The 25462-nt window shown below is 36.7% G+C and overlaps 2 protein-coding genes across 7 annotated transcripts in view; both read right to left on the bottom strand.

Moving 5' to 3' along the window:
• Positions 1–25462, bottom strand: part of twin (CCR4-NOT transcription complex subunit 6-like twin) — a 475631-nt gene that overhangs the window by 370214 nt on the left and 79955 nt on the right. The gene's annotated exons all lie outside the window — the stretch shown is intronic.
• LOC145663139 (uncharacterized) lies at positions 7068–12166 on the bottom strand. Its single transcript, XM_081729445.1, has one exon. The coding sequence runs from the start codon at positions 11619–11621 to the stop codon at positions 9807–9809; it is 1815 nt and encodes a 604-aa protein (XP_081585571.1). The 5' UTR covers positions 11622–12166; the 3' UTR covers positions 7068–9806.

Genomic DNA, 25462 nt, shown 5'->3' with positions numbered 1-25462 from the left:
ACCATTCCGGCATTTGCCTGGTGAGAATGAGGAAAACCAAGGAAAACTTCTTTCAGGATGGCTGGCCTGACATTCGTTTACATATTTTCGATCAAGTGTCCCCCACCTGGAATCGAAGCCAGGACTGTTCACATCAAAGGCGAGAGCGTTAGCGATTCAGGGTGTCTACTAAAATTCCAAAATGACATTTCGTGACTTTTTCGGTTTTCTTTTCGTTTTTTTTTTTTTTAAACCAAATCATAAATTTTCCTAATATTTTCAAGAGCGAATTTGGATGCGAATTAGGGCGAATTTTCATTCATGCAATAGAAATGTACTTTGCTTGCGATTTGGTAGCGTCTAAAGCCGACTATAGACATTTTTGGTGGTGAACTTTGACTTTTTTATAGAACAAAATTTTCCAACCTGTACTTATATTTGAACAGTTAAAAAAAATCGTGACCCAAAAGCTAATTTTCGTGACTTTCATGACCATTTTCTGATTTCGTGACTTTTCGTGACTTTCGACCCTGCGATTACGCTACCTGGGGTCTGCAGATGATATGGCGGTTATTACGGAATCTGGAAAGAAAGCAAGTAATAGTGACATGTGCACATCACGTCAAAGAGTTTGCATTGTATGACGTCATATTATAACAATTAATACTGAAAAATGAACGTCGTGGTAGGTTTCCACTACTTCCGGTCTCAGTAGAGATATCTGACTGGAGACAGAATATATTCCTGGAACACTTAATTGATTACAAACAAACAACGCTTCTCACCATCTATAGTATTACAGTTTTCATTCTATAGTGTTCAACGTTAAAACTGGAACCACTTTCGACTTTACGATTGCCGGAAACAGCTTCTCGGGACCTATTACAGTTGTCATTCCTTAGCGATCAATATTAAAACCGGAAGTTGCTCATTTCTTTCACTTCCGGTTTGAATAGAGGGTTAAGAAAATGGTACATATTCTTAGAAAGCTAAATTAACTAAAAAAAAAAAAACTATTCTCCCTATCTTTTATCGCTTCTGCTTTATGTACACTATTGAAATTGAAAGTTGTGGTGGATTCCAATTACATCTGACTTTAGTGGAAATTTAAGAATGGAGATGGAACACTTGGAACGCTTAATCGATTGCTGGGAAACACTTTCGATATCTACTAACGGTTTTTGCTCTGTAGTGATCAATGTAAAAGCTGGAAACAGTTTATTCTGAGTGTCACTTCTAGTTTGGGTCCAAATGGATGAATTGATTTGCGAGATGAGACATAGTGCGCCTGATAGAGGATGTGAAAATATGTGTATATGCAAAGTTATAGCAACTGAGAGCCATAAAAAACGGAGGGACTCAAAGCTGGTGGGAGAAAGGCTATGTTAATTTATACATCAAATAAACTGTTGAATCGTAAAAATAGTGAAAGATAGGTAATGCAAACGGTGGTAGTTTCACATATTGATAAAAGAATAATGGGCAGAGTAATCACGAACCTCTGTTGCCATCTTGAAATCAGTAATATTTTTGAAACGGAATGGTAGTCATGTGATATATCAATTAGGGTCAGCATATCACATGACTACCTTTCCATTTCAAAAAGTATCACTAATTTCAAAATGGCGGATTTCAAGATGGCGGCGAAGGTTTCTGATCTACTCTCTTTTATACGTTGGTTTAAACCAGCCAACCCTGATTACTAGATTAGCGATTATCCGAGGTAACTAAGGCCATGCCTGCCTCGGATACGCGAAACTCAGATAATACGGAAATCAGATGTTTTTAGGTACAATAGTACGTACTCTAAATGATAAGACACTTTTTTTACATACAGAGGAATTGTTAGTTACAGTATTCTGAACTTTATTAAAAAAAAACTCCAATATTTTTACATACACACAATACCATACAAAACTTATTTTATATTTTGAAAAACCCAGTGACTATTTTCTGGGACATCTTCTGGCCTCTCTCTAATGCTGCGATGTTGTTCCAGCGCTGTCGGTTAAGAAGATCAACTGGCGTCACCGATATTTATTTATTTATTTATTTATTTTTAGGCTGCCTCGGTTAATCCAGAGACTCGGGTAATCGTGTGTTTATTGTACATCATGAGGGATATGAAGGAAAGTATGATGGAAGGCAGGGACGTACGCACGGGGTGGGTCCTGGGGATCCGGACCTCCCCCGAAATTCCAACTTTTCTGTTAAATTTAGCCTAATTTTAGTGACAAGTTTAGGAATTTCAATATAAAATACCCTGATATTGAGGTTGGACCCCTCCCGAAATAAATTCCTGCGTACGCTACTGATGGAAGGAAAAACATGGAGCAGGCGAAATAACCAACAATTAAATGCTGAGAAAATAACTATGTGAAGATGCAGAGGTTAGATGAAGATTGTGGTGCATGGAAGCTTTCAGTTTGCGACAAGTGACCTGTCAATAAGGACAGAATATCTATGACGCTGTTACTCTGTGATCTCTGTCCATACAGATTACAAACTATTTCGGAAGAAATGTTCACTGGCCAGTATATAACAAGTAGGACGAGACACGAAAATATAAAACCGTCCAATAAAATACATCAACTCTCACCTGCATTTCGCAACTCTTTCACATGATCTAAACACAAATAATAAAATGATAATTACAGTTAAGTTAATATGACTGTAATAAAAAATATATATGTTTGCCTGGTGTGAATGAGGGAACCCCAAGTAAAACCTCACTCAAGATGACTGGCCTAAAAAAGCTGTTACACTTTTTTCGACCGAGTGTCCCCACTAAGAATCGAACCCGGGACCGCAAGACTAAATTGGTACGGAAACTAAGCTCTGTCTAATGTGTACAAGCTATCATCTACCACTGACTTCTCAGGAGCATTGATATTGACGTTTGTTAGATGTCTTGGAGGGAAGGAGGAACTTACCACTTTAGAAACATTCATTACTTCCTCACCTATATTCTTGATTTTTTTTAATGTAAAACTTTCAAACAATCATCTCACAATTGAAGTCCTCGGTTCAAGAAGGGGACAGCTCCACTTTTTTACCGATTTTATGTTTTACACTGAAATATATGAAGAAAAATATTCTCTTTCATTCTGTACAAGAACGGTACAGCTCCAACCAATATTTCGTAAGATATTAAAGGAAAGAACTCAGCACTGTTTTCGTATTAGAACGAAATATTATTTGGATTATTACATGTATTTGGAGCAAGAACGGAACATCTCCACTACATAACAATTAATTACACATTGATAACATAATATTTAGAGACCGGATGTTTAGGCATTCAAAACCTGCAAACTTGGCAGGCAAACAGGCACTTAAAATTTCAAAAATAGGCACTAAAATGTAACTCGAAATAATGAAAATAAATCATACTCAATACAATTAAAGAAATAGATTCAACTCATAGATAATGTTCAAAGAATACAGAAACATACCTGTTTGTTAATAACTTCTTTTACTGTAGATCTATGTATAAAAACGAAGCTTCATATGTATTCCATATTATATGTGTGTGAGAGAGAGAGAGTGTGTGTGTGTGTGTGTGTGTGTGTTATTTTTATTATATAAATTATATATATTTTGTCAATGAAGACTTATTTTGAAGAAAATGCATAAAATAGGCAACATTAGGCACTAAAGCAATTATTTAAGCAGTAAGGGGCAAAATACAATTGTCTTAAATCGGAACTATAACCCCCCATATAAACTTTAAAACGTTATTTTTGATCATATCTTTAACATTAAAGAATAGGCTTTTTGCCTAACATCCGGTCTCTAATAATATTAAAGACAAAATCGTTAAAAATAAATCTTTAGAACGTTTTTTTTTTTTTTTTTTTTTGGTGATTCCTAAAAAATTTTAAAAAGTGGAGCTGTCCCATTCTTGCAGCGAGGTCTTCAATTATGCTTATAACTTTCTAATGCTTATAGTATTTAATAAAATTATCAAAATTTTCATTGTTCGAGATCGTTTTCTATTGTAAATTAAATAAGAACTTTCAGTTCAAAAGCCCAAGTAGCCCTTATAGGCTAAGGGAGACGGATGATTAAGACAAGTGAATTACGACGGAAGAATCGGTAGAATTAGAATGCTGGAGGAAACGGGAATACTCCGAGAAAACCTACGATGTTGTTCACAACTTATTTGACCGGGAATCGAACCAGAGTCCCCACGCAGCAGAGGTAAGTGCTCTACCGCTGAGCCACCATGCCCCCCCCCCTCTTGACATCCATCGTCTTCAAATCAATTATGACGATACGTTTTGAAGACAAACTGTTAAACAATAAATATTATCTAGTAGATACTATATTAATCAAATCCGTATCTTGAGTGAGGAACTGATTAGTAATTTTAACCAGAAAATTTCTGGAACTTATTTTGTGACGGTAAACTCTTAAATTGTGCACATGTTAATAATATTTTCTACTTTAACGGGAAGGAGTACTTACACCATATTGTTTCTTAGCCCATTGACTATATGCAAAACCATTTTTCTGTTTTCTTTAATATGAGCTACGATTTTCATTATTATAATGTTTTTATTTCTCTTTCAAACCTAGTAAAATGTCCCTTTCTTTCTTAATCCTTAGACTACTACTTTTTTTTTTTGGGAGGGGGTGCCAATGTGAAGATTGTTTTACATATACGCACATGTATGATTCGTTTGGTGTGCGAAATTTCTGACATCTACACACAGTTTTGGATATTAAACACACTCCTGATCACATTTGAAGCGATGGACAACAGCATGGATTTTTTAAGATTTTTTTAAAAAATTCCCAACGATGTTTTAATCATTCTCATGGGACACATGTGTCCCATTCGTAGTCAAAGAATTAAAAATTAATTTGCATTATACGTAAATTTAATGTTACTGATACTTAAATTACATCTGATTAACGTTTCAGGGGTATAGAAGCATAACGTGCTAAATCCATTTCCAATTTTGTCAGGAAACGAGAAAAAAGTTAAGCACTTATGTTTTTTTTGGGGGGGGGTGGGGGGGGTGATTTCACTCACCACTGAACACACAAACTGTTCAACAATTCCGAAAATAAGGGCATCACTTTTTTTTTTCGTTTCCTGGCAAAATTGAAAAATGGATTTAACAAGTTTTGCTTCCATACCACTGATTTTTATTTATAACAATTTAATTTGCACAAAATAAGGTGCACTTATATAGATTTAACGAAGAAATCACTACAATTAAACCCTCAAAATTCTAGTTCATATCAATGAAAGCGGAAAAATAATTCCTCATATAAATTAACAGGCTAAGAAGTAAAGATTGCCCGAGTATTCAACAACGTTGAAAATATGGCATTACAAATATTTTTAAAACTTTGATTTGCCACAGAATCTGTGGTGCACACCAGTGCTGCTAAAATTATTCGATTTTCTTTTATTTTTGCTGTTATTCAAATATTCGTTTTCAATATTTGATTGGTAATTAGAATACATGTTCGAATAGTTGAATAATGAATTCACTATCCGAATAATGAAAATGAAATGGTCTCTCAGTTTAACGTCACACGATTATGCCCTTTAGGCTAAGGGAGACGGATGATCAAGGCAAGTGAATAATGATGGAAGAAATGGTGAAATGAGAATGTGGAAGGAAACGGGAGTACCCAGAGAAAACACGGACACTGTGTTATCCACTACAAACTTGGCCGGGGATCGAACCAGGGAGCCCAAACACCAGAGGTAAGAGCTCTACCACTGAGCCACCGTGCCTCCTCATTTCCAATAATTGAATCATGAATATTTACTCGTAATTGCAATAATTGTTCGCTATTACAACAATGATTTGAATAATTATTCACTATTTAAATAACGAAAATGAAATATTTCAGTTTAACGTCCCCACGATTATACCCTTTTAGGCTAAAGGAGACGATACTTAAAGCAAGTGAATGATGATGGAAGAATTGGTGGAATGATAATGAGGAACGAAACGGTAATACCAAGAAACAACCCACTGGCCGAGGATCGAACCAGGGACCCCATGCGCCAGAAGTAAATGCTTCACTACTGAGCCACTATTTGTTTCAGAAAAAACTGTTTTGGGGGCAAATATTTTCACACGGTACTATTTTATTTATTATTATATTATAGACTATTATTTTGGTCTCCTCCGGGGAAGTACACTCATGTCCAAAATTATTGTCGCATGTCTATAAATATGTTCTTGTAGGAATATAATTTGATAACGAATTCGCCCGGTATTTCTTACAATGTTAGTACGTGTATAATCGACAAAGACATGTATATGGCAAATTCCATGTCAAAAGAACAGTAAATAAGAACAATAAAACAAAAATAAAACTTTCTTGTCCATTTAGCAACATTTTGTTTTACTCACTCTAATTTTCGTATATTTATTATTCTTTTCCTATGAATTTGCCACAAATATACATTTTTCGATTATACACATACTATCAGTATTAAAAGACCCTGCAAAATCATTATCAAATTATATTCTTACAAGACAGTTATAGATATACGACAATCATTTTGGACATGAGTGTACTTTCAGAGCTCCAGGGGCCAGTGTCCCCCAAAAACGTCTGAAAGAAACACTGCACTGAGCCACCAAGTCCCCCCCCCCCCATCCAAATGAATTATTCTCTTTTTAACAGCACTAGTGCATTTTACGATACTAGAATTTTTTTTAAAAAACTATACTCTTCTCTCTAAATTGTTACTTCAAGCTTAAATAATTGGATATTCTACTCACGTCTACCAGCAGAACGGTTTTACTTGAAAAGTGATATTATTTTATGAACATTATTGCAGAAATTCAACCACACAACAAACAACACTCAGAAAATTAAATCTCCATGTTTATCTAGTGAATTAGAAATTTATACGACCAACTTCAACTATTCTGAAGATGGACGTTATTTATGTATTTATTACGAATATTTGTTTGTCGTAGTAAGTACGGCAAATCAACAGCCACGTTTCTATCTTAAATAGGCTGCACTGAAGAAAGTCACAGCCATATATCTGATTATTTCAGGCACACGACTAGGAGAATTAACAGAAAAACTGAAACTATTCATTATCATACAGCAAAATAAAACTGATATCTTTTATTCTTGTTTCAAAAAAACAAATATATAATACAGAAAACAGTTTTCAAAGAAATATTGAAGTTCTTTGTTTAGTTTTATACGTTTCTACCAGGATATATCTAAAAAATAATAAAAGCAGGTTTGGTGAAGTAAAAAGCTACCCTCCATTTAATACAATTTGATAAAAGCAGTGTTTTCTTTCCTCATTCATATCAACAGAAACCTTTATATTATTATATTATTATTATTTGCACTTGTTAACGTTATGGAATACATATATATATAAAATCAAATTTATACAAAACAAAATGTGTAGCCTTCGTTAAAATCACTTTGGTATTAGCAATGACTAAAACAGTAGCCACTTAAGTCGCATTGTGATGCAACAAGGTACAATTGTTACATTTCTGCAATATTCCACGAAAAAAGACGAACGAAATTAATAATTCATTAGCAGATATATATCTAGATGTGTGTTTAGAGGTCAGAATTTTAATTTCTCTCTTTTTTTTTTTTTTAATAGAATTATATGGATATCGTTCCTACAATAATCCAACTGCTTCTCTTCTTGAATGAATTTTTATATTACGCAAAATATATATATTAGGTACCGTGGCCGCTTACAAGTTACTGCAATGATTTATAAAGAGCAGTTGCAATGACGGAAAAAAATATATTGAAAATAATGGCCATTTTAGCTAACAGCTAAATATTTTCGATCACTAACATAAAATGAATTAGTAAATATACACGCATACCCCAATCTCCCACAAGAAACAAAAAAGAACTGCATTCAGCCAAATCTCTCTCGTCACGAGAATAAATTGCTTTACTTTTAAATCCAAAAAAAGTGAATCGATCATCCCAAATGTACTTCCCTTCCTCCTCCCTTTTGTACAGTTACATTCAAAAGTGGTATCCCTATTATGAAAACACTTCCCTCTAGTAACTTTGTAATGAACTGTCCAATTAAAAAAGCTATATTCTATTGGTTTATAGAATCGTTTCTTAAGCTCTCTTTCAAACGGGAAGCACTTTCATTAGTCGTAATATTCTATAGATTAATGGTTCTCAACCTTTTTTGACTGACACACTTACTAAAAGTCCAGGACATAGCGACACATTTGTTTAATATTTTTATTATCAATAATAATAATAATAATAATAATAATAATAATAATAATAATAATAATAATAATAATAATAATAATAATAATAATAATAATAATAATAATATCTATTATAATACTGAAACCTATCAGTATTTATAATTACTCTATATAGCACTAAGCATTATAGATACTGATAGAGGTGTTGACTGGTACAGTCTGTCTCGATTTTAACTAATTATTGTTTAATTCTTCATGATTCGTGATACACCTTAGGGGACTGCATGACACACCCGTGTGTCGCGACACATCGGTTAAGAACCACTGCTATAGACCACCTTAATGTTATAATGTTTTAAGCATATGTTGATACAAATATACTTGCATTTTTATAACAGTATTAATTAGAATTATTTTATTCTACATTGATATTACCAGAAGATTTTTTTTTTTTATAAAAATAATTAAAGGGTGGGAAGAAAAGTTTACGCTTTCATATATAATTTCCAAATGTTCTAGTTTAAGATTCTCAACTGTAATGTTTAATCTGCAATTCACTTAAATTTTATGTTCTCTGTATTTTAAAAACGAATGTTCAATCTCTAAGAGCACCACTCAAAGATCACAGTTTGAGAAACGCGACTTTCAAGTAAATCCTTTGATTTACAGAAAGAAAGGAGAGAAATACTGAAATTCGTTCATTCTTAAGGAAGTTATTGGAAAAAGAAATGTGCTTCCATGGCACACACCACTTTTGAATGTGAATCGTACAACGAAGAAAAATAGTGCTAACACCAACAAAACACGTTACTCGGTCTTCAACGGTTTTGAACCCGAAACTATACAATTTTAAATCGTAAAACGTTTCGCGTGCGACTGCAGGCTACTGGGTAATTATTACAAGAGATAAACATGATCTGAAAAATGTTTCGCTCTTCTATGTGATAACCGTTAGAAATCTGACAAGGATGGTTTTCGTAGGATCTCTCGAAAGAACTCTGCTAACAGAAGTGTTAAAACGTATAACAAATATATGAAACTAAAAAGAAAAAATATATATATTAGGCCTAAATATATTTCAAAGATTCTACATATTTTCTCTTTTAAAACGCACAAATTCTCTTCCGTAATAATGAAGTTTCTATCAATTCTTTCCTACCAGGCTAATATAAAGAAACTTAAAACTCTGAATTTGTACCTGGCTACTTCTAAATACTATAAAATACAAATACTCATGTTTAGGCTTGCAACTGGCCACATTTTAAGCTACACTTCGTCGTGAGGATTTTTTTTTTTTTTTCATTAAATATAATCAGTAAAAATAGTTGGATGAAGCACACATAGCCACAGTGTTTCTTTCTCGCTATAAAGCACTCGTTATACAAGATCACATATCTTTTAAGGCTCCATATGTGATTATAATGAGGAAACGAACCAAAGATAAGGGAATTCATACACTGCTGCACTAACCAATCTATGCAACCGGAAATGCAGTTGAATTCTTGAACGAACGCAAATGTTATCAAGAGCCAAGTCACCAGTGCATCCCAAAACTTTCTTTCTACCCTCACCACCCGATCCCAACACCCAACTGTATAACTGCATTTTATTTTTTCACTAGCACAATTCAGTTTCACTTTTAACTGGTGAACAACCTGTAGCTTGGTCCACTCCTTCTGCTTTACAATTGTTAACGTCACTTGCATTTTCTGCACTTCTTTCACTAATATTAACCACTTCACTTTCATCTTTAGACACTTTATCACTACTGGAAGGTTCGTCACATCGTACTGTTGAAGAATAGAACTTAATTTCTATGTCTCGGTGTCCATTAGGCGAAGTAACAATCTCTGTTGATACTTCGAGGCCCTGAGATCGATTCTGGAATTTATCACAGGAGTTCTCAATTTCCACAACGCGTCCAGAAGGCTCGCTCTTACTCCTCCGCAATTCAGAATGCAGAGAGAAGAGACCGTCCCCTTCTAACACGTTCTCCAAGAAAGAATCCTTGAAATCAAACCCTCTCAATACGTCTGGTGGCGGCGAAAGGAATAATGGAATGTTGGCAAAGGGAGATTTTGAATATGACATGTCTGATGGTGACAATGGAGGCGTAAGGAATGGTGAATAACAATGTTGATCTACGTCCCATATCAGGCCCTCAGGATCACAATAACGACACTGACACAGACTAGACGGAGGATACGGATAGGCTGTAGGTGTCCCAACACTTGCATGGCTTATTAGATCTTCTGTTAACAAGGGATCATCACTGGACTCCGATATGACAGGTGGGACCTTTTCCTCACTTTCCAGTAAGTTCACATTTTTCTCCGTTCCCTTTTTATTGTTATCTGTATCATTACTGTTACAGTGTTTGTCCAAATCATAACACAAAGGAACATACGGTTGTAATGTGACTATCGTGGAAGATTCACCTGTATTTGATGGATTACTGGTGTCTCCGGGTGGTTTGTTTGGTTTTCGGTCCTTCTTCCGACGTTTTCTTGGTTTGATGATACGGGGTAGACTATTCTCTGAGTGACCAGAGCTTTCGTCACTTGCAACACTCATACAATCACTAGGTCCAACCCCAGCCGTCGCGCCAGCTTCTTTCCCTGTGTCATCCACGTGGTCCTTTTCTACTCCCCGGCAGTTGGGCACTTGTTTACCACCGTGTTCCCTTTGTGTTGACGGATCAGGAACTGATTCCTTACGGCCATTCTTAGAATGCGGCAACACCAAATCGCCACCTCGTAACAGGCGAGCTGGACTTAACCCTTCATTCCTCTGTGTATTTTTCCGATTTCCCCTGTTGGACGAAAGGATTAAGGGTGCGCCTTGGGTGTGAATTGCAAGGTGTGTGAGTGGTGTCCTACGGTTTAAGGATGGTCCTTTATGAAATATATCTCCAGGACAGTTGGTATCTTTTTTGTTTTTTACAATTTGGGTGTGGGGTGGTGGGGGTGAACTGGATGCAGGATGAGGGTGAGGTGATGATTTAGTAGCACGTTGCACAGGGTTATTTCCACCAGACTTCTTATTTCTTCTGGAATTTGCCATTGAAATAAGGGGCATTCCTGCCCACCCACAGCTTCTGTCACCATAGTTGGATCGGGTATTAAATTTGTATCCACCACATGTTCTATCACAAAGCGGCAAAAGGGATGCATAAGGTCCTGCATTATGCACCGAACACTGCACATTCACTACAGGCTTCTTGTCACTCTTATAATTTGCTGCACCGCCACTGTTTCCACTGCCACTCCCACCTTCGGGTCTATTATTTCCCGAAGGTGGTCCATGTTTTTTGTTTTTATTTTTACCGCGTGTCGAGTGTGATATGAGACAACTTCCAATATATTTTTCCACCTCTAGGTTCCCCTGTGAGGCGGGGCTCATCTTAGAGGGGGCCTTAGCGTCCCCAGTCATTCACTAAAACAAGTCACATCACGGTATCTGTCATTCACTTCCACTAAACAAAACAATAACACCAAGTCCAAGTGTAGAGATGTTTCTCTACCAAGTCATGCTGACATACTGCTTGCTCTTCAAGAGTGCTGGCCCGCTTCGGCAGCTCAAGTCAAGCGAAGAACAACAGCGAGATCCGCCTAGAGACCTAAAAATCCGCCTGGCCTAATTCCCAGTGGTACGCAACAGGTCTGGGCCAGGTAATCACCAACAGCGTCATCAGTTACATGCATGTTCCACCTGACACCAGACGTTCCATCGTAGACTTCATTACGTTTTAACTTTAAATACGTTAATATCTGTCATACGCCCGCCGCGACCACACGAATGAACATGCTTGAATATTTCGTTTCGATAACAAAACATCATACTAACGCGGCACTGTGAAATGTCATACGCTGTTCGCGTTTGTAAACACGATCGGATGAATGAGAATTCACCCAACAGCACAGCTACGTGCTCTCTGCTCTGTATCTCTCACCGCACTAGCCAACCAAAGGCAGCTCGCCTCGTCTTGACTTCTTCGCGGTGGCCTACATCAGTATTCATGCAAGATAACAGCCGATAGTGGCGCCGCCACTTTGCTCTACCGCTTTGCCCTTTCCATCGGGCGATTTTATGCAAAGATTGAACACAAATAGCAGTTAAACAGATCGCAAGGGAGGGGAGGATGTTAGGATGACCGAATATGGAGCAATATTTTTCTCGTAATTAACCCAAGACTAACAAAGGTGAGTACTCAGTAATTATATGAAGGTAGTTCCACTCCTTCTTTGCCCTTCTTCAAAACTGTTTATATAGGCCGTGAATTTGCCCTTGAAGAGATACAATACTTGAACATTTATTTTTGTCATTACCGAGCTTCAATAAATTATACACGCTGAAAAAGAACAAAAGACACAAACTTTCTACCTATTCGTTTGTAATCCGTGTTGATACATGCATGCTATACTACATATTTATTTAATTTAATAATGTTCCAGATTAAATCTAACATAATATTTTACAAAGGAAACAGTAACATTTACAACTGGGAAGATTTTTTTTTTAAGTCACTCATGGCTTTCCCATTAACGTATTTAAAGGTATCACCCCAGTCTTCGCCTGGTAGAAATGTGGAAAACTTTGGGGAAACCCCAACGCCGGGATTCGAAATGATCACGAAGCGAAAAATATCAAGCATAAAATGTTCAGGAATATGAAGTCATATAACTTAAAACATAATCACTGCCTCGTATGATCAACTGGTCGGGCGCTTTACTACAAACCCCAATTAATCTCAGTTAATGAATCCAAATATGAAGTAAGCTCATAAAATATTATTTATCAAATACATGTTAAATTTCTTACCATAAGGCATTTTAAGGAGGGTATGGTAACTCAGCGGTTGAGCCGTCACCTATATGTTCCTGATTCAGTCCCCGGACACGTGAGGTTCTGATAAACAACTTCGTGTCTGTGGGTTCTCTCCGACATTGTTATTCCACCAATTCCATGATAATTATTCACTTTCATTACTCAACCCTCTCTCTTTAGCCGAAAGGCATATCCATGGGACGTTAAACTTTTCATTTCATTCATTTCCTAACAAACTATAAGGGAAGCAGCGGTGACTCAGTGGTAGTGCGTTCACCTCTGGTTTCCTGGTTTGATCTCAGCTCGCGCCAAGTAGACTTTGTGGTGGACAAACACCGTGTGTCTGGGTTCTCTCGCGGTTCTCCTGTTTCCTTCCACTTTATTCATTCCACCACTTCATTCATTTCTCATCATCATCATCTCCTTTAGCCTAGCTGGCATAACCGTGGAATGTAGAACTGAAACATTTCATTTCCTAACAAACTATAAATAAACCGTTAGGAAATGAATGGCAGCTAGCGTAGAAAGTCTTTTTTAAGTTAGGGACTGAATAACCAAATGTAACTTACAAAAAAAAAAAAAAAAAAAATCGAAACAAGTGGTAAGGAAGGCTAAGAGAAAATACAAGCTCCGATTCCCCATAATCGGAAACTCCTGACGACAGTAGTGGACTAGCCAGTGATAAATTAATTTGTCTGACTGCAGTATGCGCGAAAATTCTCTAAGTTGGGATTCAATTCACCCCATTACCTTTCACTGATCGGAGCCCTTCCCTTGGTTCGATCCCCAGTGCTCACGCTTTACTCCAGGTTCGAGCCCTGGTGCTTAAGCCTTGAAATTTGAAAGTTTTACGGTGGTTCGGATTCCACCTTAAACTGTAGGTTCACGACTCATGGAACCTCGGTGCTGAAAAGGGATGTACAACTCCCACCACCCAATTAATTTATCTGAAGTCCAAGTAATAGCAACGGCTAATAATCCTTTTAAAAAGTCGACTTTAATAAATCATTGTAGAACATACACACCAGTTGTTATTTTCAAATTCCAATCTACCTCATTTTCATTTGACCCTTTCCTTACTGCCCTAATCAAAATCTTAAAGTTTTACGTCCCACGATTATGCTGGCTAGGCTAAAGGAGACGGTGATGACAAATTAATGAAATAGTAGAATGAAGAAAATGAAAGGAAATGGGAGAACCTCGAGAAAACCCACGCACACGGTGTTTGTCTACCACAGAGCTAATTTTGCGTGAGCTAGGCTCGAACCAAAGTCCCCATGTACTAGAGGTGAACGCTATATCATTAAGGACCTCCTGACCTAATCAGTGCAATAAGAACAATTACCGCATGTTTATGGTATTTTATTTTCATACAAACGAATACAATTTTTTTTTCATCATAATATATCGAATAAACAGTCATCGTAAAACTGTAAAGAGTAAACACACTCAGTTTAACGTCCCACATTATGCCCTTTAAACTAACGGAGACGAATGATTAAGATAAATGAATGATAATGGAAGAATCGGTGGAATAAGGGTGTGGGAGGAAACGATGTTGTACACCATAAACTTACTTGCCCGAGGATTGAACTAAAGACTCCGCGCAACAGGGGTAAGACCTATACACCAGAGCCACCGTGCCCTTCTCCCAAATACACTCGTAGAAGTGCATTACAAGAAGTCAAATGGGACAAGTTTGGTTACCCCACATAAATTAACATTTTTTTTTCTTTGTGCAACAGATATACGCTAGGTACATTATCCTCCGTATACAGAAATCTTTACATTCAAATAATAATAAAAAAAAAATAATCAACTTGTTTTATTTGTTCTACGGGCGGATCCAGGACAGATTTCCGGGGGGGGGTGTAATATTGCTACTTAGAGCTACTTTTAAGAGCTCCAAACTCTGGGATGAGTTTGATTTATATATAAAATAAATATTGGAACTTTCCTCTTCTCGGGGAGGGGGGCGATTGCCCCGATCGTTCCCCCTGGATCCGCCACTGATTTGTTCCAAATTGAAATGACAGACTATTCACAGAGTGAGTATAAACTTTTTACTAACGACTGTACAAATTTAAAATATTGGTTTATATAATTACTATAGTCTATAAGAACAACTGTGTTTTCCATATTCGAAAAGGTTATCAGAAATGCACACGCTTCATGGTAATGTATTTAAAACATCAACAAACTTGTTTAAGTTTCGATAACCTACTGGCACCGAAAATTCCTCTCTGAGCTACTTCGTGACAGCTCACTTGAACTAGATATCGGAAAACAAAAACGCCTACTGAAAAAAATATATACCCAGTCACACTTGTAATGTACAGAAACGGAAATACATTTTTTTTCTTTTATACACGAATTCATGTTATTTCAACTAAAACTAACAATATAAGAGGGACAATAAAAACAGACAATGGTTTCTCTTTCAGCCATCAGTAAGCCGGGTAAGTAATGGAAAAAAAGTAAGAGTAGAACAAATAGAAAAAAAATATTTGGAATTCTAGGAGGAAACAGATACAAATAATTCTTTGCTACCACGACGCAATTACTGTAAATTACTTTACGTTTATTTGGAAAATGAAATATTTAGTAGTTATATACTTCAAGTTAAAGAATACGAATAGGAAATGTGGGTGATGATAAAATTGTTGAGTGGAGAGGGAGGGAAACAGGAGGATTGTAAGAAAAACCCACTAAAACAATTTTCACTACAACTCATAAAAGATCCTTGGTGCCAGAAGTCAGCAATGCGTTAACATGATGCGAGTGTGTTTGTATCTATTTTCATATACCCGTCTAACACAGAAGACGTAGACCAACAGTTTAACGTGTGGTCCAATTCATATGTATCCAACTGGAATTGAATAGGAGGACACTGAATCAAAAGATGACGTAGCTAATCATTTATCTTACTTGGGAATGCAGAATAATTATTAAAATGCAGTGCAGCCCTTTCGTTTGTCACATTACATTAGCGCATATAATCCGTCCCCCACATTCAAAAACTATGTTTCGACTCTTCGTTCTCGGTTTGATCCTAGTATTTCTGTAATATCCAAGTACTCCATAACAGCAGTTTTTAAATAGTTTATTAAAAATGAACTGTTAGAAAATATCTCTCTGATCCTTATGTATGCTGATCTTATAGTAAGTTCTCCTATTGGCCTACAACATATAAATACGTATCCCACTATTTTTAGTGGGATTTCTCAACCTGGTGTTCGAGATCTCTAGATGGGTTGCGAAGAAAGATGAAAAAGATAAATGCAATCGGAGTTAAAGATTTTGAATTTATTTTTTATTTTATTTTATTTTATTTTATTTTTTTTTTTTTTTTGAGACAGACTATATTTTATTTCCATACTTACTATCAAATTGTTACTCCTATTCCTATATAAAGCTTACATACATAACTAACCAATAAGAAACAGTAATCAAAAAGTTTATTACAAACCGGAAATAACCTAAAAGCTCGCTGGGAAAAGGATGTAATAAATGGAGTCGTTGTATGAAATATGTTGTGAAACCCTGCTTTATAGTAATCATCGGCACCGAAAAGTCAAGTTTCCATTTGATAAAATCTTCCAAAAGGAAAACCTCACATTTTACTACTTTTGTTTTTGTTACGTTCTGTACAACTGAACAGAAAAATAAATAAACGAACTAACTTTAAAAAAATAATAATAATAATTTTTCACTCCGCAGAAAAGAAAAAATCCAAGTAATTTTCACTTAAAATTAGATACAATATATATTGAACTTACCTTTAAACATGGCTTTCTTTATGTTCACAGTATAATGATTATGCACTAGTTGCCTTATTGTCACTTACCTGTAAGTAAAATGAAAAAAAAAAAAGTCGTTAAAATCATTATCATTTAACATAAAACACATGTTTAGGTTGTTTCATGTACATTCTGGAGAAATCTATTTCCCTGACTTTCATGACAGATGTCGGATGATGATGGCATATAAATAAGGAATAAATAACGGTGAATATTTATATATGAGAACATTTATTCTATAGACAAATAATAATCAATTGCTCTTGCTCATACCAGGGGCGGGTCTAAGACGGACTTTTGGAGGAGGCGGTGGGTTGTAATACTGCTACTTAGAGCTGCTTTTAAGAGCTCCAAACTCGGATGAGTTTTATTTATATATAAAATAAGAAAGTTTCCTCTTCTGGGGGCCGCGATCGCCCCGATCTCCCCCCGCTGGATCCGCACCTGGCTCATACGTACATTCCACTTACCACCCATAAAAATCTGAGCAACGTTCCATACTGTGATCATTAATGGTTGGCTAAGCTGAAATTGGTGTACAATTAATGTTAGAAAAATATTTTATAAAATTTCCCCTTGACTTCCCTGACCAGTAGGAATCCTGTTAAAATACGCTTTATTCTTCAATTTATTTAATTTACCAGCCCCACTTTTTTTTTTTAAAAAAAAAAAAACATGTACATCTTTCAAAAAATTGTAGCGGTCAACACGAACACATATATATTCTAATAACTGCAATAAAACAATTTAAAATTTTAGCCGAAATAAAGTCTTGAAACAGCTAAAGATGGTTTGAATTACTTTGGCATTTTGATATGTTTTTCTTTGAAATAGGTTGTCGGAATTTAAGAGATGTGGCAACGTCCGCCATTGTCTTTGTATTAATCGTTCTTACGTTTTAGCACAACCTTTTCCGGAGTAATTCTCGGAAAGTAGTAAATGCGAATTGCCCACATTACTGTAACGTATATTCCGGTCCTGTGTTATGATAATGAATAAATGTCTGAAACTTAGGCAAGCCATTGTACATTACGCTTTGTTGGGTTGTATATCCTAAAGGCAAATCAGCGTAGCGAGATATAGAATAAGAATGGTTGTGTGATCAAGAGCACTAATCAAACTATTTTGTTTCATATGCAGTAACATAACTCTAGTCCACAGCAGCGCTAGAATGCTTGAAAAGACTTAATAAGAGTAACAGAGCTGTGTAACAGCGCAGTCATCTTAGAAGATTGATAGAGATCGCCTTTGTTAGGGAACATATTTACTATAGGGTGCATCTGGTTAGTAAAATGTGAACGGAATCACTTGCGCAATAATTCGTATGATTATACAACCAAAGAAATAGCAATAAAGCTGTAGCCCATACCAGCACATGGCAGGAACCTAGGGAATAGGTAGTACTGTACATATCTCTAGGCGTTCCTGGGCCGTGGTGGCTCAGTGGTAGAGCGTTCACCTCTGGTGCGTGGAATCCCTGGTTCGTTCCCACGTTCCCTGGTTCGTTCGCGTCAAGTGGGTTTTATGGTGGACAAACACCGTGTACGTAGGGTTTCTCAGGATTTTCCCGTTTCCTCCCACTTTATCCCACTATTGCACTTATTTCTCATAATCACAGTCTCTTTTAGTCCACACGTCAAAACCGTGGAACATGAAACTCACAGATTTCATTCCATTTCACTTTCTCTTTGGGTGTCACCCATACATATACCGATCTATTGTTGAAAACATGACTCACTGAAGCATATATATTTCAACAATCGGTGGTCAATGTTTTGTGTAATCTCGGTTTCATCATCTTCGCCTTACTACGTTAATGAAAATAATCAAAAGTTTAAAAACAGGAACAGCAATGTAGATCTTAAAGTTGTGAAGCTCACGTCGAACCAATGATACCGAAAAAAAAAATTCTCAAAAGTTTTGTAGAGGTCTCGATCTCGTCTCGTCTCGAAAGCTTTACTCTTCTCCTTTCAAATATTTTCTCGTCTCGTTTTCTAAATTTATACCTAAATTATTCCTAATTTCATCTAGAAGCCACAATCCTTCCGCGCCACGAGAGGTCCACCAAGGGTGCGATATAACAACGGTTAAACTACTATGAGTATATTTTGTAATGAAATGCCGACCTTTAAACGTCAATAAATGCTCTTCATTCGGTTCATACCATTATTTGATCAATTTATGGTGTCAAGATCTGAATCACGAAACACTAAAAAAGTCTTTGAGATCTAAGACTTGAGTGCATATGAGACTCGAGAAATGTCGAATTTAAAATATACGTCTCGTTTTCGAGTCGAGACGAAAAATTTCTCGTCTTGTGGAGAACACTAGAAGAAAAATCATATGTGCAACCCAAACCTTTGGATATTATTGTCAAGGGTACAAACAGTGACTTCAGTTTCATACAAGGGATGATCGAAAAAAAGTTACAAAGCATAAAACTTTTGTTATTCACTATAACTTGACGAAAATTTATTTTTAGATTAATAATTTGTTTGTCTTTATGCAGGTTTGAAGATTTCGGATTCTGATCATGTATACCCGAGAAGTGGACATTAAAAATGATGAGTCGTCTGTAAAACTGCCCAAGAGTAGAAGTGAGGACAGTCATACGGTCCCTGTGGGACAAAACACTACACATGCTGACATTCACAGGCAGATTGCAGAGATGTATGGGGAGAGCTAAATTTCAAAGCAACATGTATGGTTTTGGTGTCTTGTCTTCAAAGAAAAAACAGATCGAATATTGTTAATGACAACCCTGGATACAGCGGTAGACCATTTCAACCACTGACGTTACGCTTGGAACGACTAGCGAACCCCTCTACAACCCTGATCTATCCCCAATGACCTTCACCTTTTCACTGTTCTAAAAAAAGCACGGTGGCTACGAGAACTTGTGGATTTCTATGCAAATTGTATTGAAAACTTTATCTACCGTTGTGATACGCGGTTGAACAAAAACTGTGATTACATCCAGAACAATTGTCTCTCTATTATCAGGTGTGTTGGTCTTGCAGCTATGTCTCACACATAAGCCATAATAGGCTTTGTAACTTTTTTTTTTATCATCCCTCGTATAACTGTAAATTCTGGTGAGTCGTGGCCCACAGAACGCTCGCCGTACGCTAAGCTGATTGATGTTCACATAAAAATGGATTGTTTATATAGACTGAATTATATGTACAGCTGATAGGAAATTAACATTACACTAAAAGACCATGACATTATTTTTATACCGAACAAAAGAAGCAGCTCCTAATAAATAAATATATTTTTTAAATATGCCCTTTCAGAGCTATGTTACCAAACAGCAAAATATTAGCGTTAACTTAAAACCTATCGCACCTAGCCTCGTAAATGCTTGAAAGAAATCACGAAAGGAAGTTATATGTCTATACAACTACGTATGTTTGAATCGTGAAGTACATAACGAATTTTACGAGTAATTTATGTGATCTGGAAATCAGTGTTCACAAAGAAAGAAAGAATGCATTTCTTGTAACTCGTTGATTTTACAAGAATGAAAACACGTATCATTTTCTTTTTCTTCTTCAAAACGAAACAGGAATTTACTTCGTTATTATTACGGAACATGAAAAAAAAAATAATAAAGAAAGTGGTAGTGGGGAATTAAAAACTCAGTGATTATGTAATTTCGTATTTAAAGTTCGAAACTCGGAGACGTGTGATCAGCACATGGAGAATCCTATTGCCGTTGTTTCTTAAAACAAAGTCTTGCCACCTGTTCCGTTCAAGTAAGGTCTTCAGTGTTCTTATGAAGTCACACTGCAAAAATCATCTGGTTTTCCTCAACTATTACAAATCAGATCACTGGCCAGATCCAATACTGTTTAAGGCTGCTACTACTCGATATATCCCTTGCCCCTACCAAACTTCTATCAGAACTCCTGAACGGTTAAGTTAAAATAGCACACCAATTGTTAGAAGTCCTTTTTATTTATAATAAAAAAAAAAAAAAAAAGAGAGAGAGAGATTTCCGACAAAGGAATATACGTGTTTATTTTAGAATTGATTTACTACGAGTGCAATATGATTGTATATTATGAAGGTAACCAAGAAAGTTTTGTCGCTTTTTCACCCACCATCTTCGAACATCGGTATGTCACCTAAGACGTACATAGAGCATCAAAATTTGTCCCCCATCAACATAGACGAACTACTGTCAACCTTCTGGAAGACTATGGATTCCGCCGAGCTAGAACTTGATGGGCCGTGAAGCGAGGTATCAAGTGCATTTTGCAGCTCTACTAGAGATTTGAATTGGCGTTCTCTAAGGTGATTGTTCAAGGAATGGAATAGGTGATAATCGGACGGTGCAATGTCCGGGGAGTATGGCGGATGTAATAGTGTTTCCCATCCAAGGCGTAGAATGGTGTCCCGGGTCATTAGACATCTAGAGCTGTAACGGGAGGACCCCTCTGCGATTCAGAAGTGTTGGCTCCAGAAGTGTTAAGAGTTTTGAGTTTTTCTTGAACATGGCTCAACTGCTGACAGTACATAGCTGCATTGATACTGTGACCGCTGATAGCATTTCCCGATGCAGGATGCTGCGAGCAGTGCGCCAAACACACCTTCTTCTGGTGCAGTGCTGGTTTCGGCTATTTTGCAACCAGTTCATGGGATGCTAACCAATGATGACGGCGACGTGGAGCTAGATACAGGTCTTCCTTCTCATCACATGTCAACACCCTGTCCAGAAATTGCTCCTTGCTAAGACTAGAAAGCAAAGAAGCACAGGTGTCTGATCACGTTGCCTTTTGGCTTGGAGTCAAATCATGTGAGACCCATCGACCCAACTTGTAGTGTTTCCCAAGTTGATGGAGGTGCTGCCGAATGGTTTGTCCACTCACACTGAATTCTAGTCCCAGTTCCTCATATGTCTGGCCACTGTTCGCCTCAATTGCTGCCTGAAGATCTTTATTTTGTACATGTATTGTTCTTCCGGCACGTGTTGCGTCTTCGACTGTTTCGTCACCGTTCTGAAACTTGTTAAACCGAAGCAGCACTGTCCGCGTAATCACGATACTCTTATCACAGGCCTGGCATATCTTCCACCCCGATGCAGCGGTGTTTGACCCGTTTGACCTCATGCAGCATACACGCCCTTATGACGCTCTGTGAAAGTCCCATGTTCACTCTATACTTACGCACGTTCACGTGTAACTGAACTGCCACAACCAGGTAGTATGTTGGATATACTCACACCACACCAACAACGACCTTCGCCTTATCTGCATTTGCTTTTAACTCGTGGTGTGAGGGCCAATTGAACACAGACCTCCACAAAAAGCGACAGAACTTTCTTGGTTATCTTCCATAATTACGCAATCTTTTGATAACGATGAACGAAATGGTAAAATGAAAGACAATGGGAGAACACTGACGCACAAGGTTTGTTCACCACATGGCGAGAGCTGGAATCGAACCAGGGACCTCATGCATCAAAGGTGAGTGCTCTATGACTGAGCTACCGCAGCCCATGTGTGTTTGAATAGTCCTTAACTACGATCTAGAAGAACTTGTAATAACGAGAATTTTTACTTTCTTTATATATATCATATGGAATTCTATATACTTATCACGCCTGTTGCTTTGAAAATAATGATAACAGCTCAATATTGGAAATGTGATAATTAGTCCTTTTAATTAGAAAAAAAAAACGTTTTGTTCATTTTAGGAACTATTATGTAAAGGAAGTTCTTCCTTAAAATAAATTTTCCAACCGTTGGTTTGTCTGCAGCTCGACTTTGGTACTGATGTATGTGGTGACGTCAACACAATACTCCGGTCCCTTTCCTTCCCCTGGTTGCCCCAAGTAACCATTTCAAAGAAGCTGGAGAAACCTCAAAGTTGCATTGGAACGAGGAAAGAACAAGAAAAATTTTCCCCACCCTCAATAGGGAGTCGAACCACGAACACTTAGATGGTAGATAGAAGCTTTATCAAGTACACTATCCCGGCTCTTATTTCATTAAGTAATATCCTCTACATACTAAAGAACTGCACTGAGAAATTTTGGTATTTATCTCTTATTTACGCAATATTTTGAAGAAAGCGCGAGTGAAGGAAATGGGAGCAGGGCTTTACAACATTCTTAAATAAAGAATTAGGATTAGGAATCAGAATTATGATCTTTCGGCATCTATGGATGTTAGCCCGTCACGTATGAGGGATAACGCTCTTCGGCAACAATATTCAAGGAAAAAAAGCGGCCTGGGACCTGTATATTAGGTACAATTTCGGCATTTGCCTGGTGTGAATAAGGAAAACCCCACTCAGGATAGCTGGCCACAAAAAAGCTTTTACCTTTTTCGATCGAGTGTCCCCATCGGGAATCGAACCTGGGACAGTTTGTCCTTAAATGAAGTTTACAAAAAATATGCCTCTAAAGTATACAGAGCTTTAATTAAATAATTATTGGATTTATTTTAATAAGATGGAAAATTGGGAATGAATGAATTTCAGCGAATATCCAACAAGGTTTTATGCTAATGATCGGTACTATCGAGCTTTGAAAATACAGGTAAAGATTGTAACTTAAAATACATTTAAAGAAAAAAATGCAATTTACGTATGCATGTACCGTGCACTTCAAGTAATTCAGCACACAAACGTAGCAATCAAACCAGCTAAATCGCATTACACGCACTATGCAGAAAATTGTGGGAGATGCAAAAAGCCAGAACCATTTTATTTATTTATTATTTTGCTTTAATAAGGAGGATCCAGAGCGGCGCTCCACTTCTTTGATAATTATTTGTTAAATAGTTTCACCTGTCACTTCAGAAAAATCGAGGTACGTATCTGGATTAAAAAAAAAAAAAAAAAAAAAAAAAGCATTACAAGAATCCATTGCATGTAAGACACTGATGTTGCACATATCTGTAGATGTGACATCATTTAAGTTGAAAACACCTCTTACATTTTCTTAACTGTTGACGCGTATAGCGGAGAACATAATCAAAAATTATTTTAACATTTAACACCTCGTACACAAGAAGTATCCATTACAAAAGTGGATTAATGTACATTTATTTTAACCAGTCATAAACAGAAAGACAACCTAATTAGTTAGCCACCTGAGAACTTAGCGGAGGAATTACCCAGATGAATCCAGGTACTATTATTACTTTGGTAAGTTGGACACAAGTTTAAGTTCGACAATTTCTGGGGAACCAAAGCTCACTTACTCTGGCAGAGTACACTGTATTTGCAAGGGCTTTGAAAGTGAAAAACTGTCAGTTTATATATATATATATATATATATATATATATATATAAACTACTAGAAGATACACAATCAGTAAACAAATTACTCCCTATCGGCTGTCGTACCAGAGTAAAAGCCACCCAAAAAGTCGAGTGGAAGAGCTAATAGATTCAGGGTTTAGGGAACATTGATTTCTGTACAATGTAAAAACGCTTCAAGGCCTTAGATTAATTTCAATAAGGAAAACAAAATCACCATATTTTGTAGAAGGAATTTACTGTACTGATTAGCTACTGAAATCAATCTCTTCTTCTGATTTCCTGGTTATGCCCTTGCATTCGTTTCAGAGCTTATTTCTTGGCATATACGATTAGCAATCGACAAGTAATAAGGACACTCAGTTTTTCTTTGTTTTGAAATGTTTTGAGATGAGTTTTCGAAGTTCAACAGTATGTCATGCAAGCTAGTGGAGACCAGGGTTGTAAAAAACTAATCCAATGTGTTTCCTTGGGCAAAATTGGGTTTTATTAAATTTTGTACTACATGTAAAGCCATATTCCTACTTAAATACCATTTAAGCATTCATATTCTATTATATCTATTGTAATGTTTTGTTTAGCACAGTCTAAATAACAAAGTCCGGGATTTAAACCCATCACCTTTTTATTACAAAAATAATGCCTTTATAAAAGTGTTTACAAAGTTTTTGTAAACTTCTAAACGTTTTTCAGTGTTTAATAATGTCATCAGCACACAAAAGTGGCCTCGGAAAAGGTTCAATTGTCTTTAGCTCGAAATGGTCTTAGACTGATAATGAGGATAACTCTTCGCTCAGTGCAGCCTTAGGAGACAGTTAAAGGAGTTATACGTAGCTCACAGCAGAACCGGAAGAAAATGTGATTAAACGATATCTCCTTTGCCCATGGCGGCCTCGTGTTGACAACAAGGAAGGCTGCAGTATTGCAGATAATGAAGTCCTTTGAAAAGGACCGGGATATAAACTATATCGATTTGTCTCGTAACAGTCGATCTAAAACGCTGCTAGCTGATATCAGGAATACTAAGTTTATATAATTCGGTATAATTGACAGTCTAGCCTCGAAAATTGGCAAAAAGTGCACTATGTTATTGTGTATGAAAATTTGGGCTACCGCTGGGCAATGGGTGCTCTAGAACCGACGAGGAGGGCCAGAGAGGATTACGCACATGAAGGATGTTATCTACTGGAAGACAGAATGATAACCGAAGAGTCCTGAGTATTTAATCTCGAAACAAGACAATCCAGTATGGCATGGAAAATATTCCGACTCTTCAAACTCCAAAGGATCAAAAAAGTATTACTGACACTGTGATTACACCCGTCTATGCTAACATATTACCGAAGTTATGCCGTAAACTTGGTTAAAAATGCT

Source organism: Thermobia domestica, chromosome 10 (genome assembly GCF_964235325.1).
Source record: "Thermobia domestica chromosome 10, izTheDome1.hap1.1, whole genome shotgun sequence".
NCBI classification, from domain to species: Eukaryota; Metazoa; Arthropoda; class Insecta; order Zygentoma; family Lepismatidae; genus Thermobia; species Thermobia domestica.
Note: the sequence above shows the minus strand (reverse complement) of the source record. Positions and strands in the feature narration are given on the sequence as shown.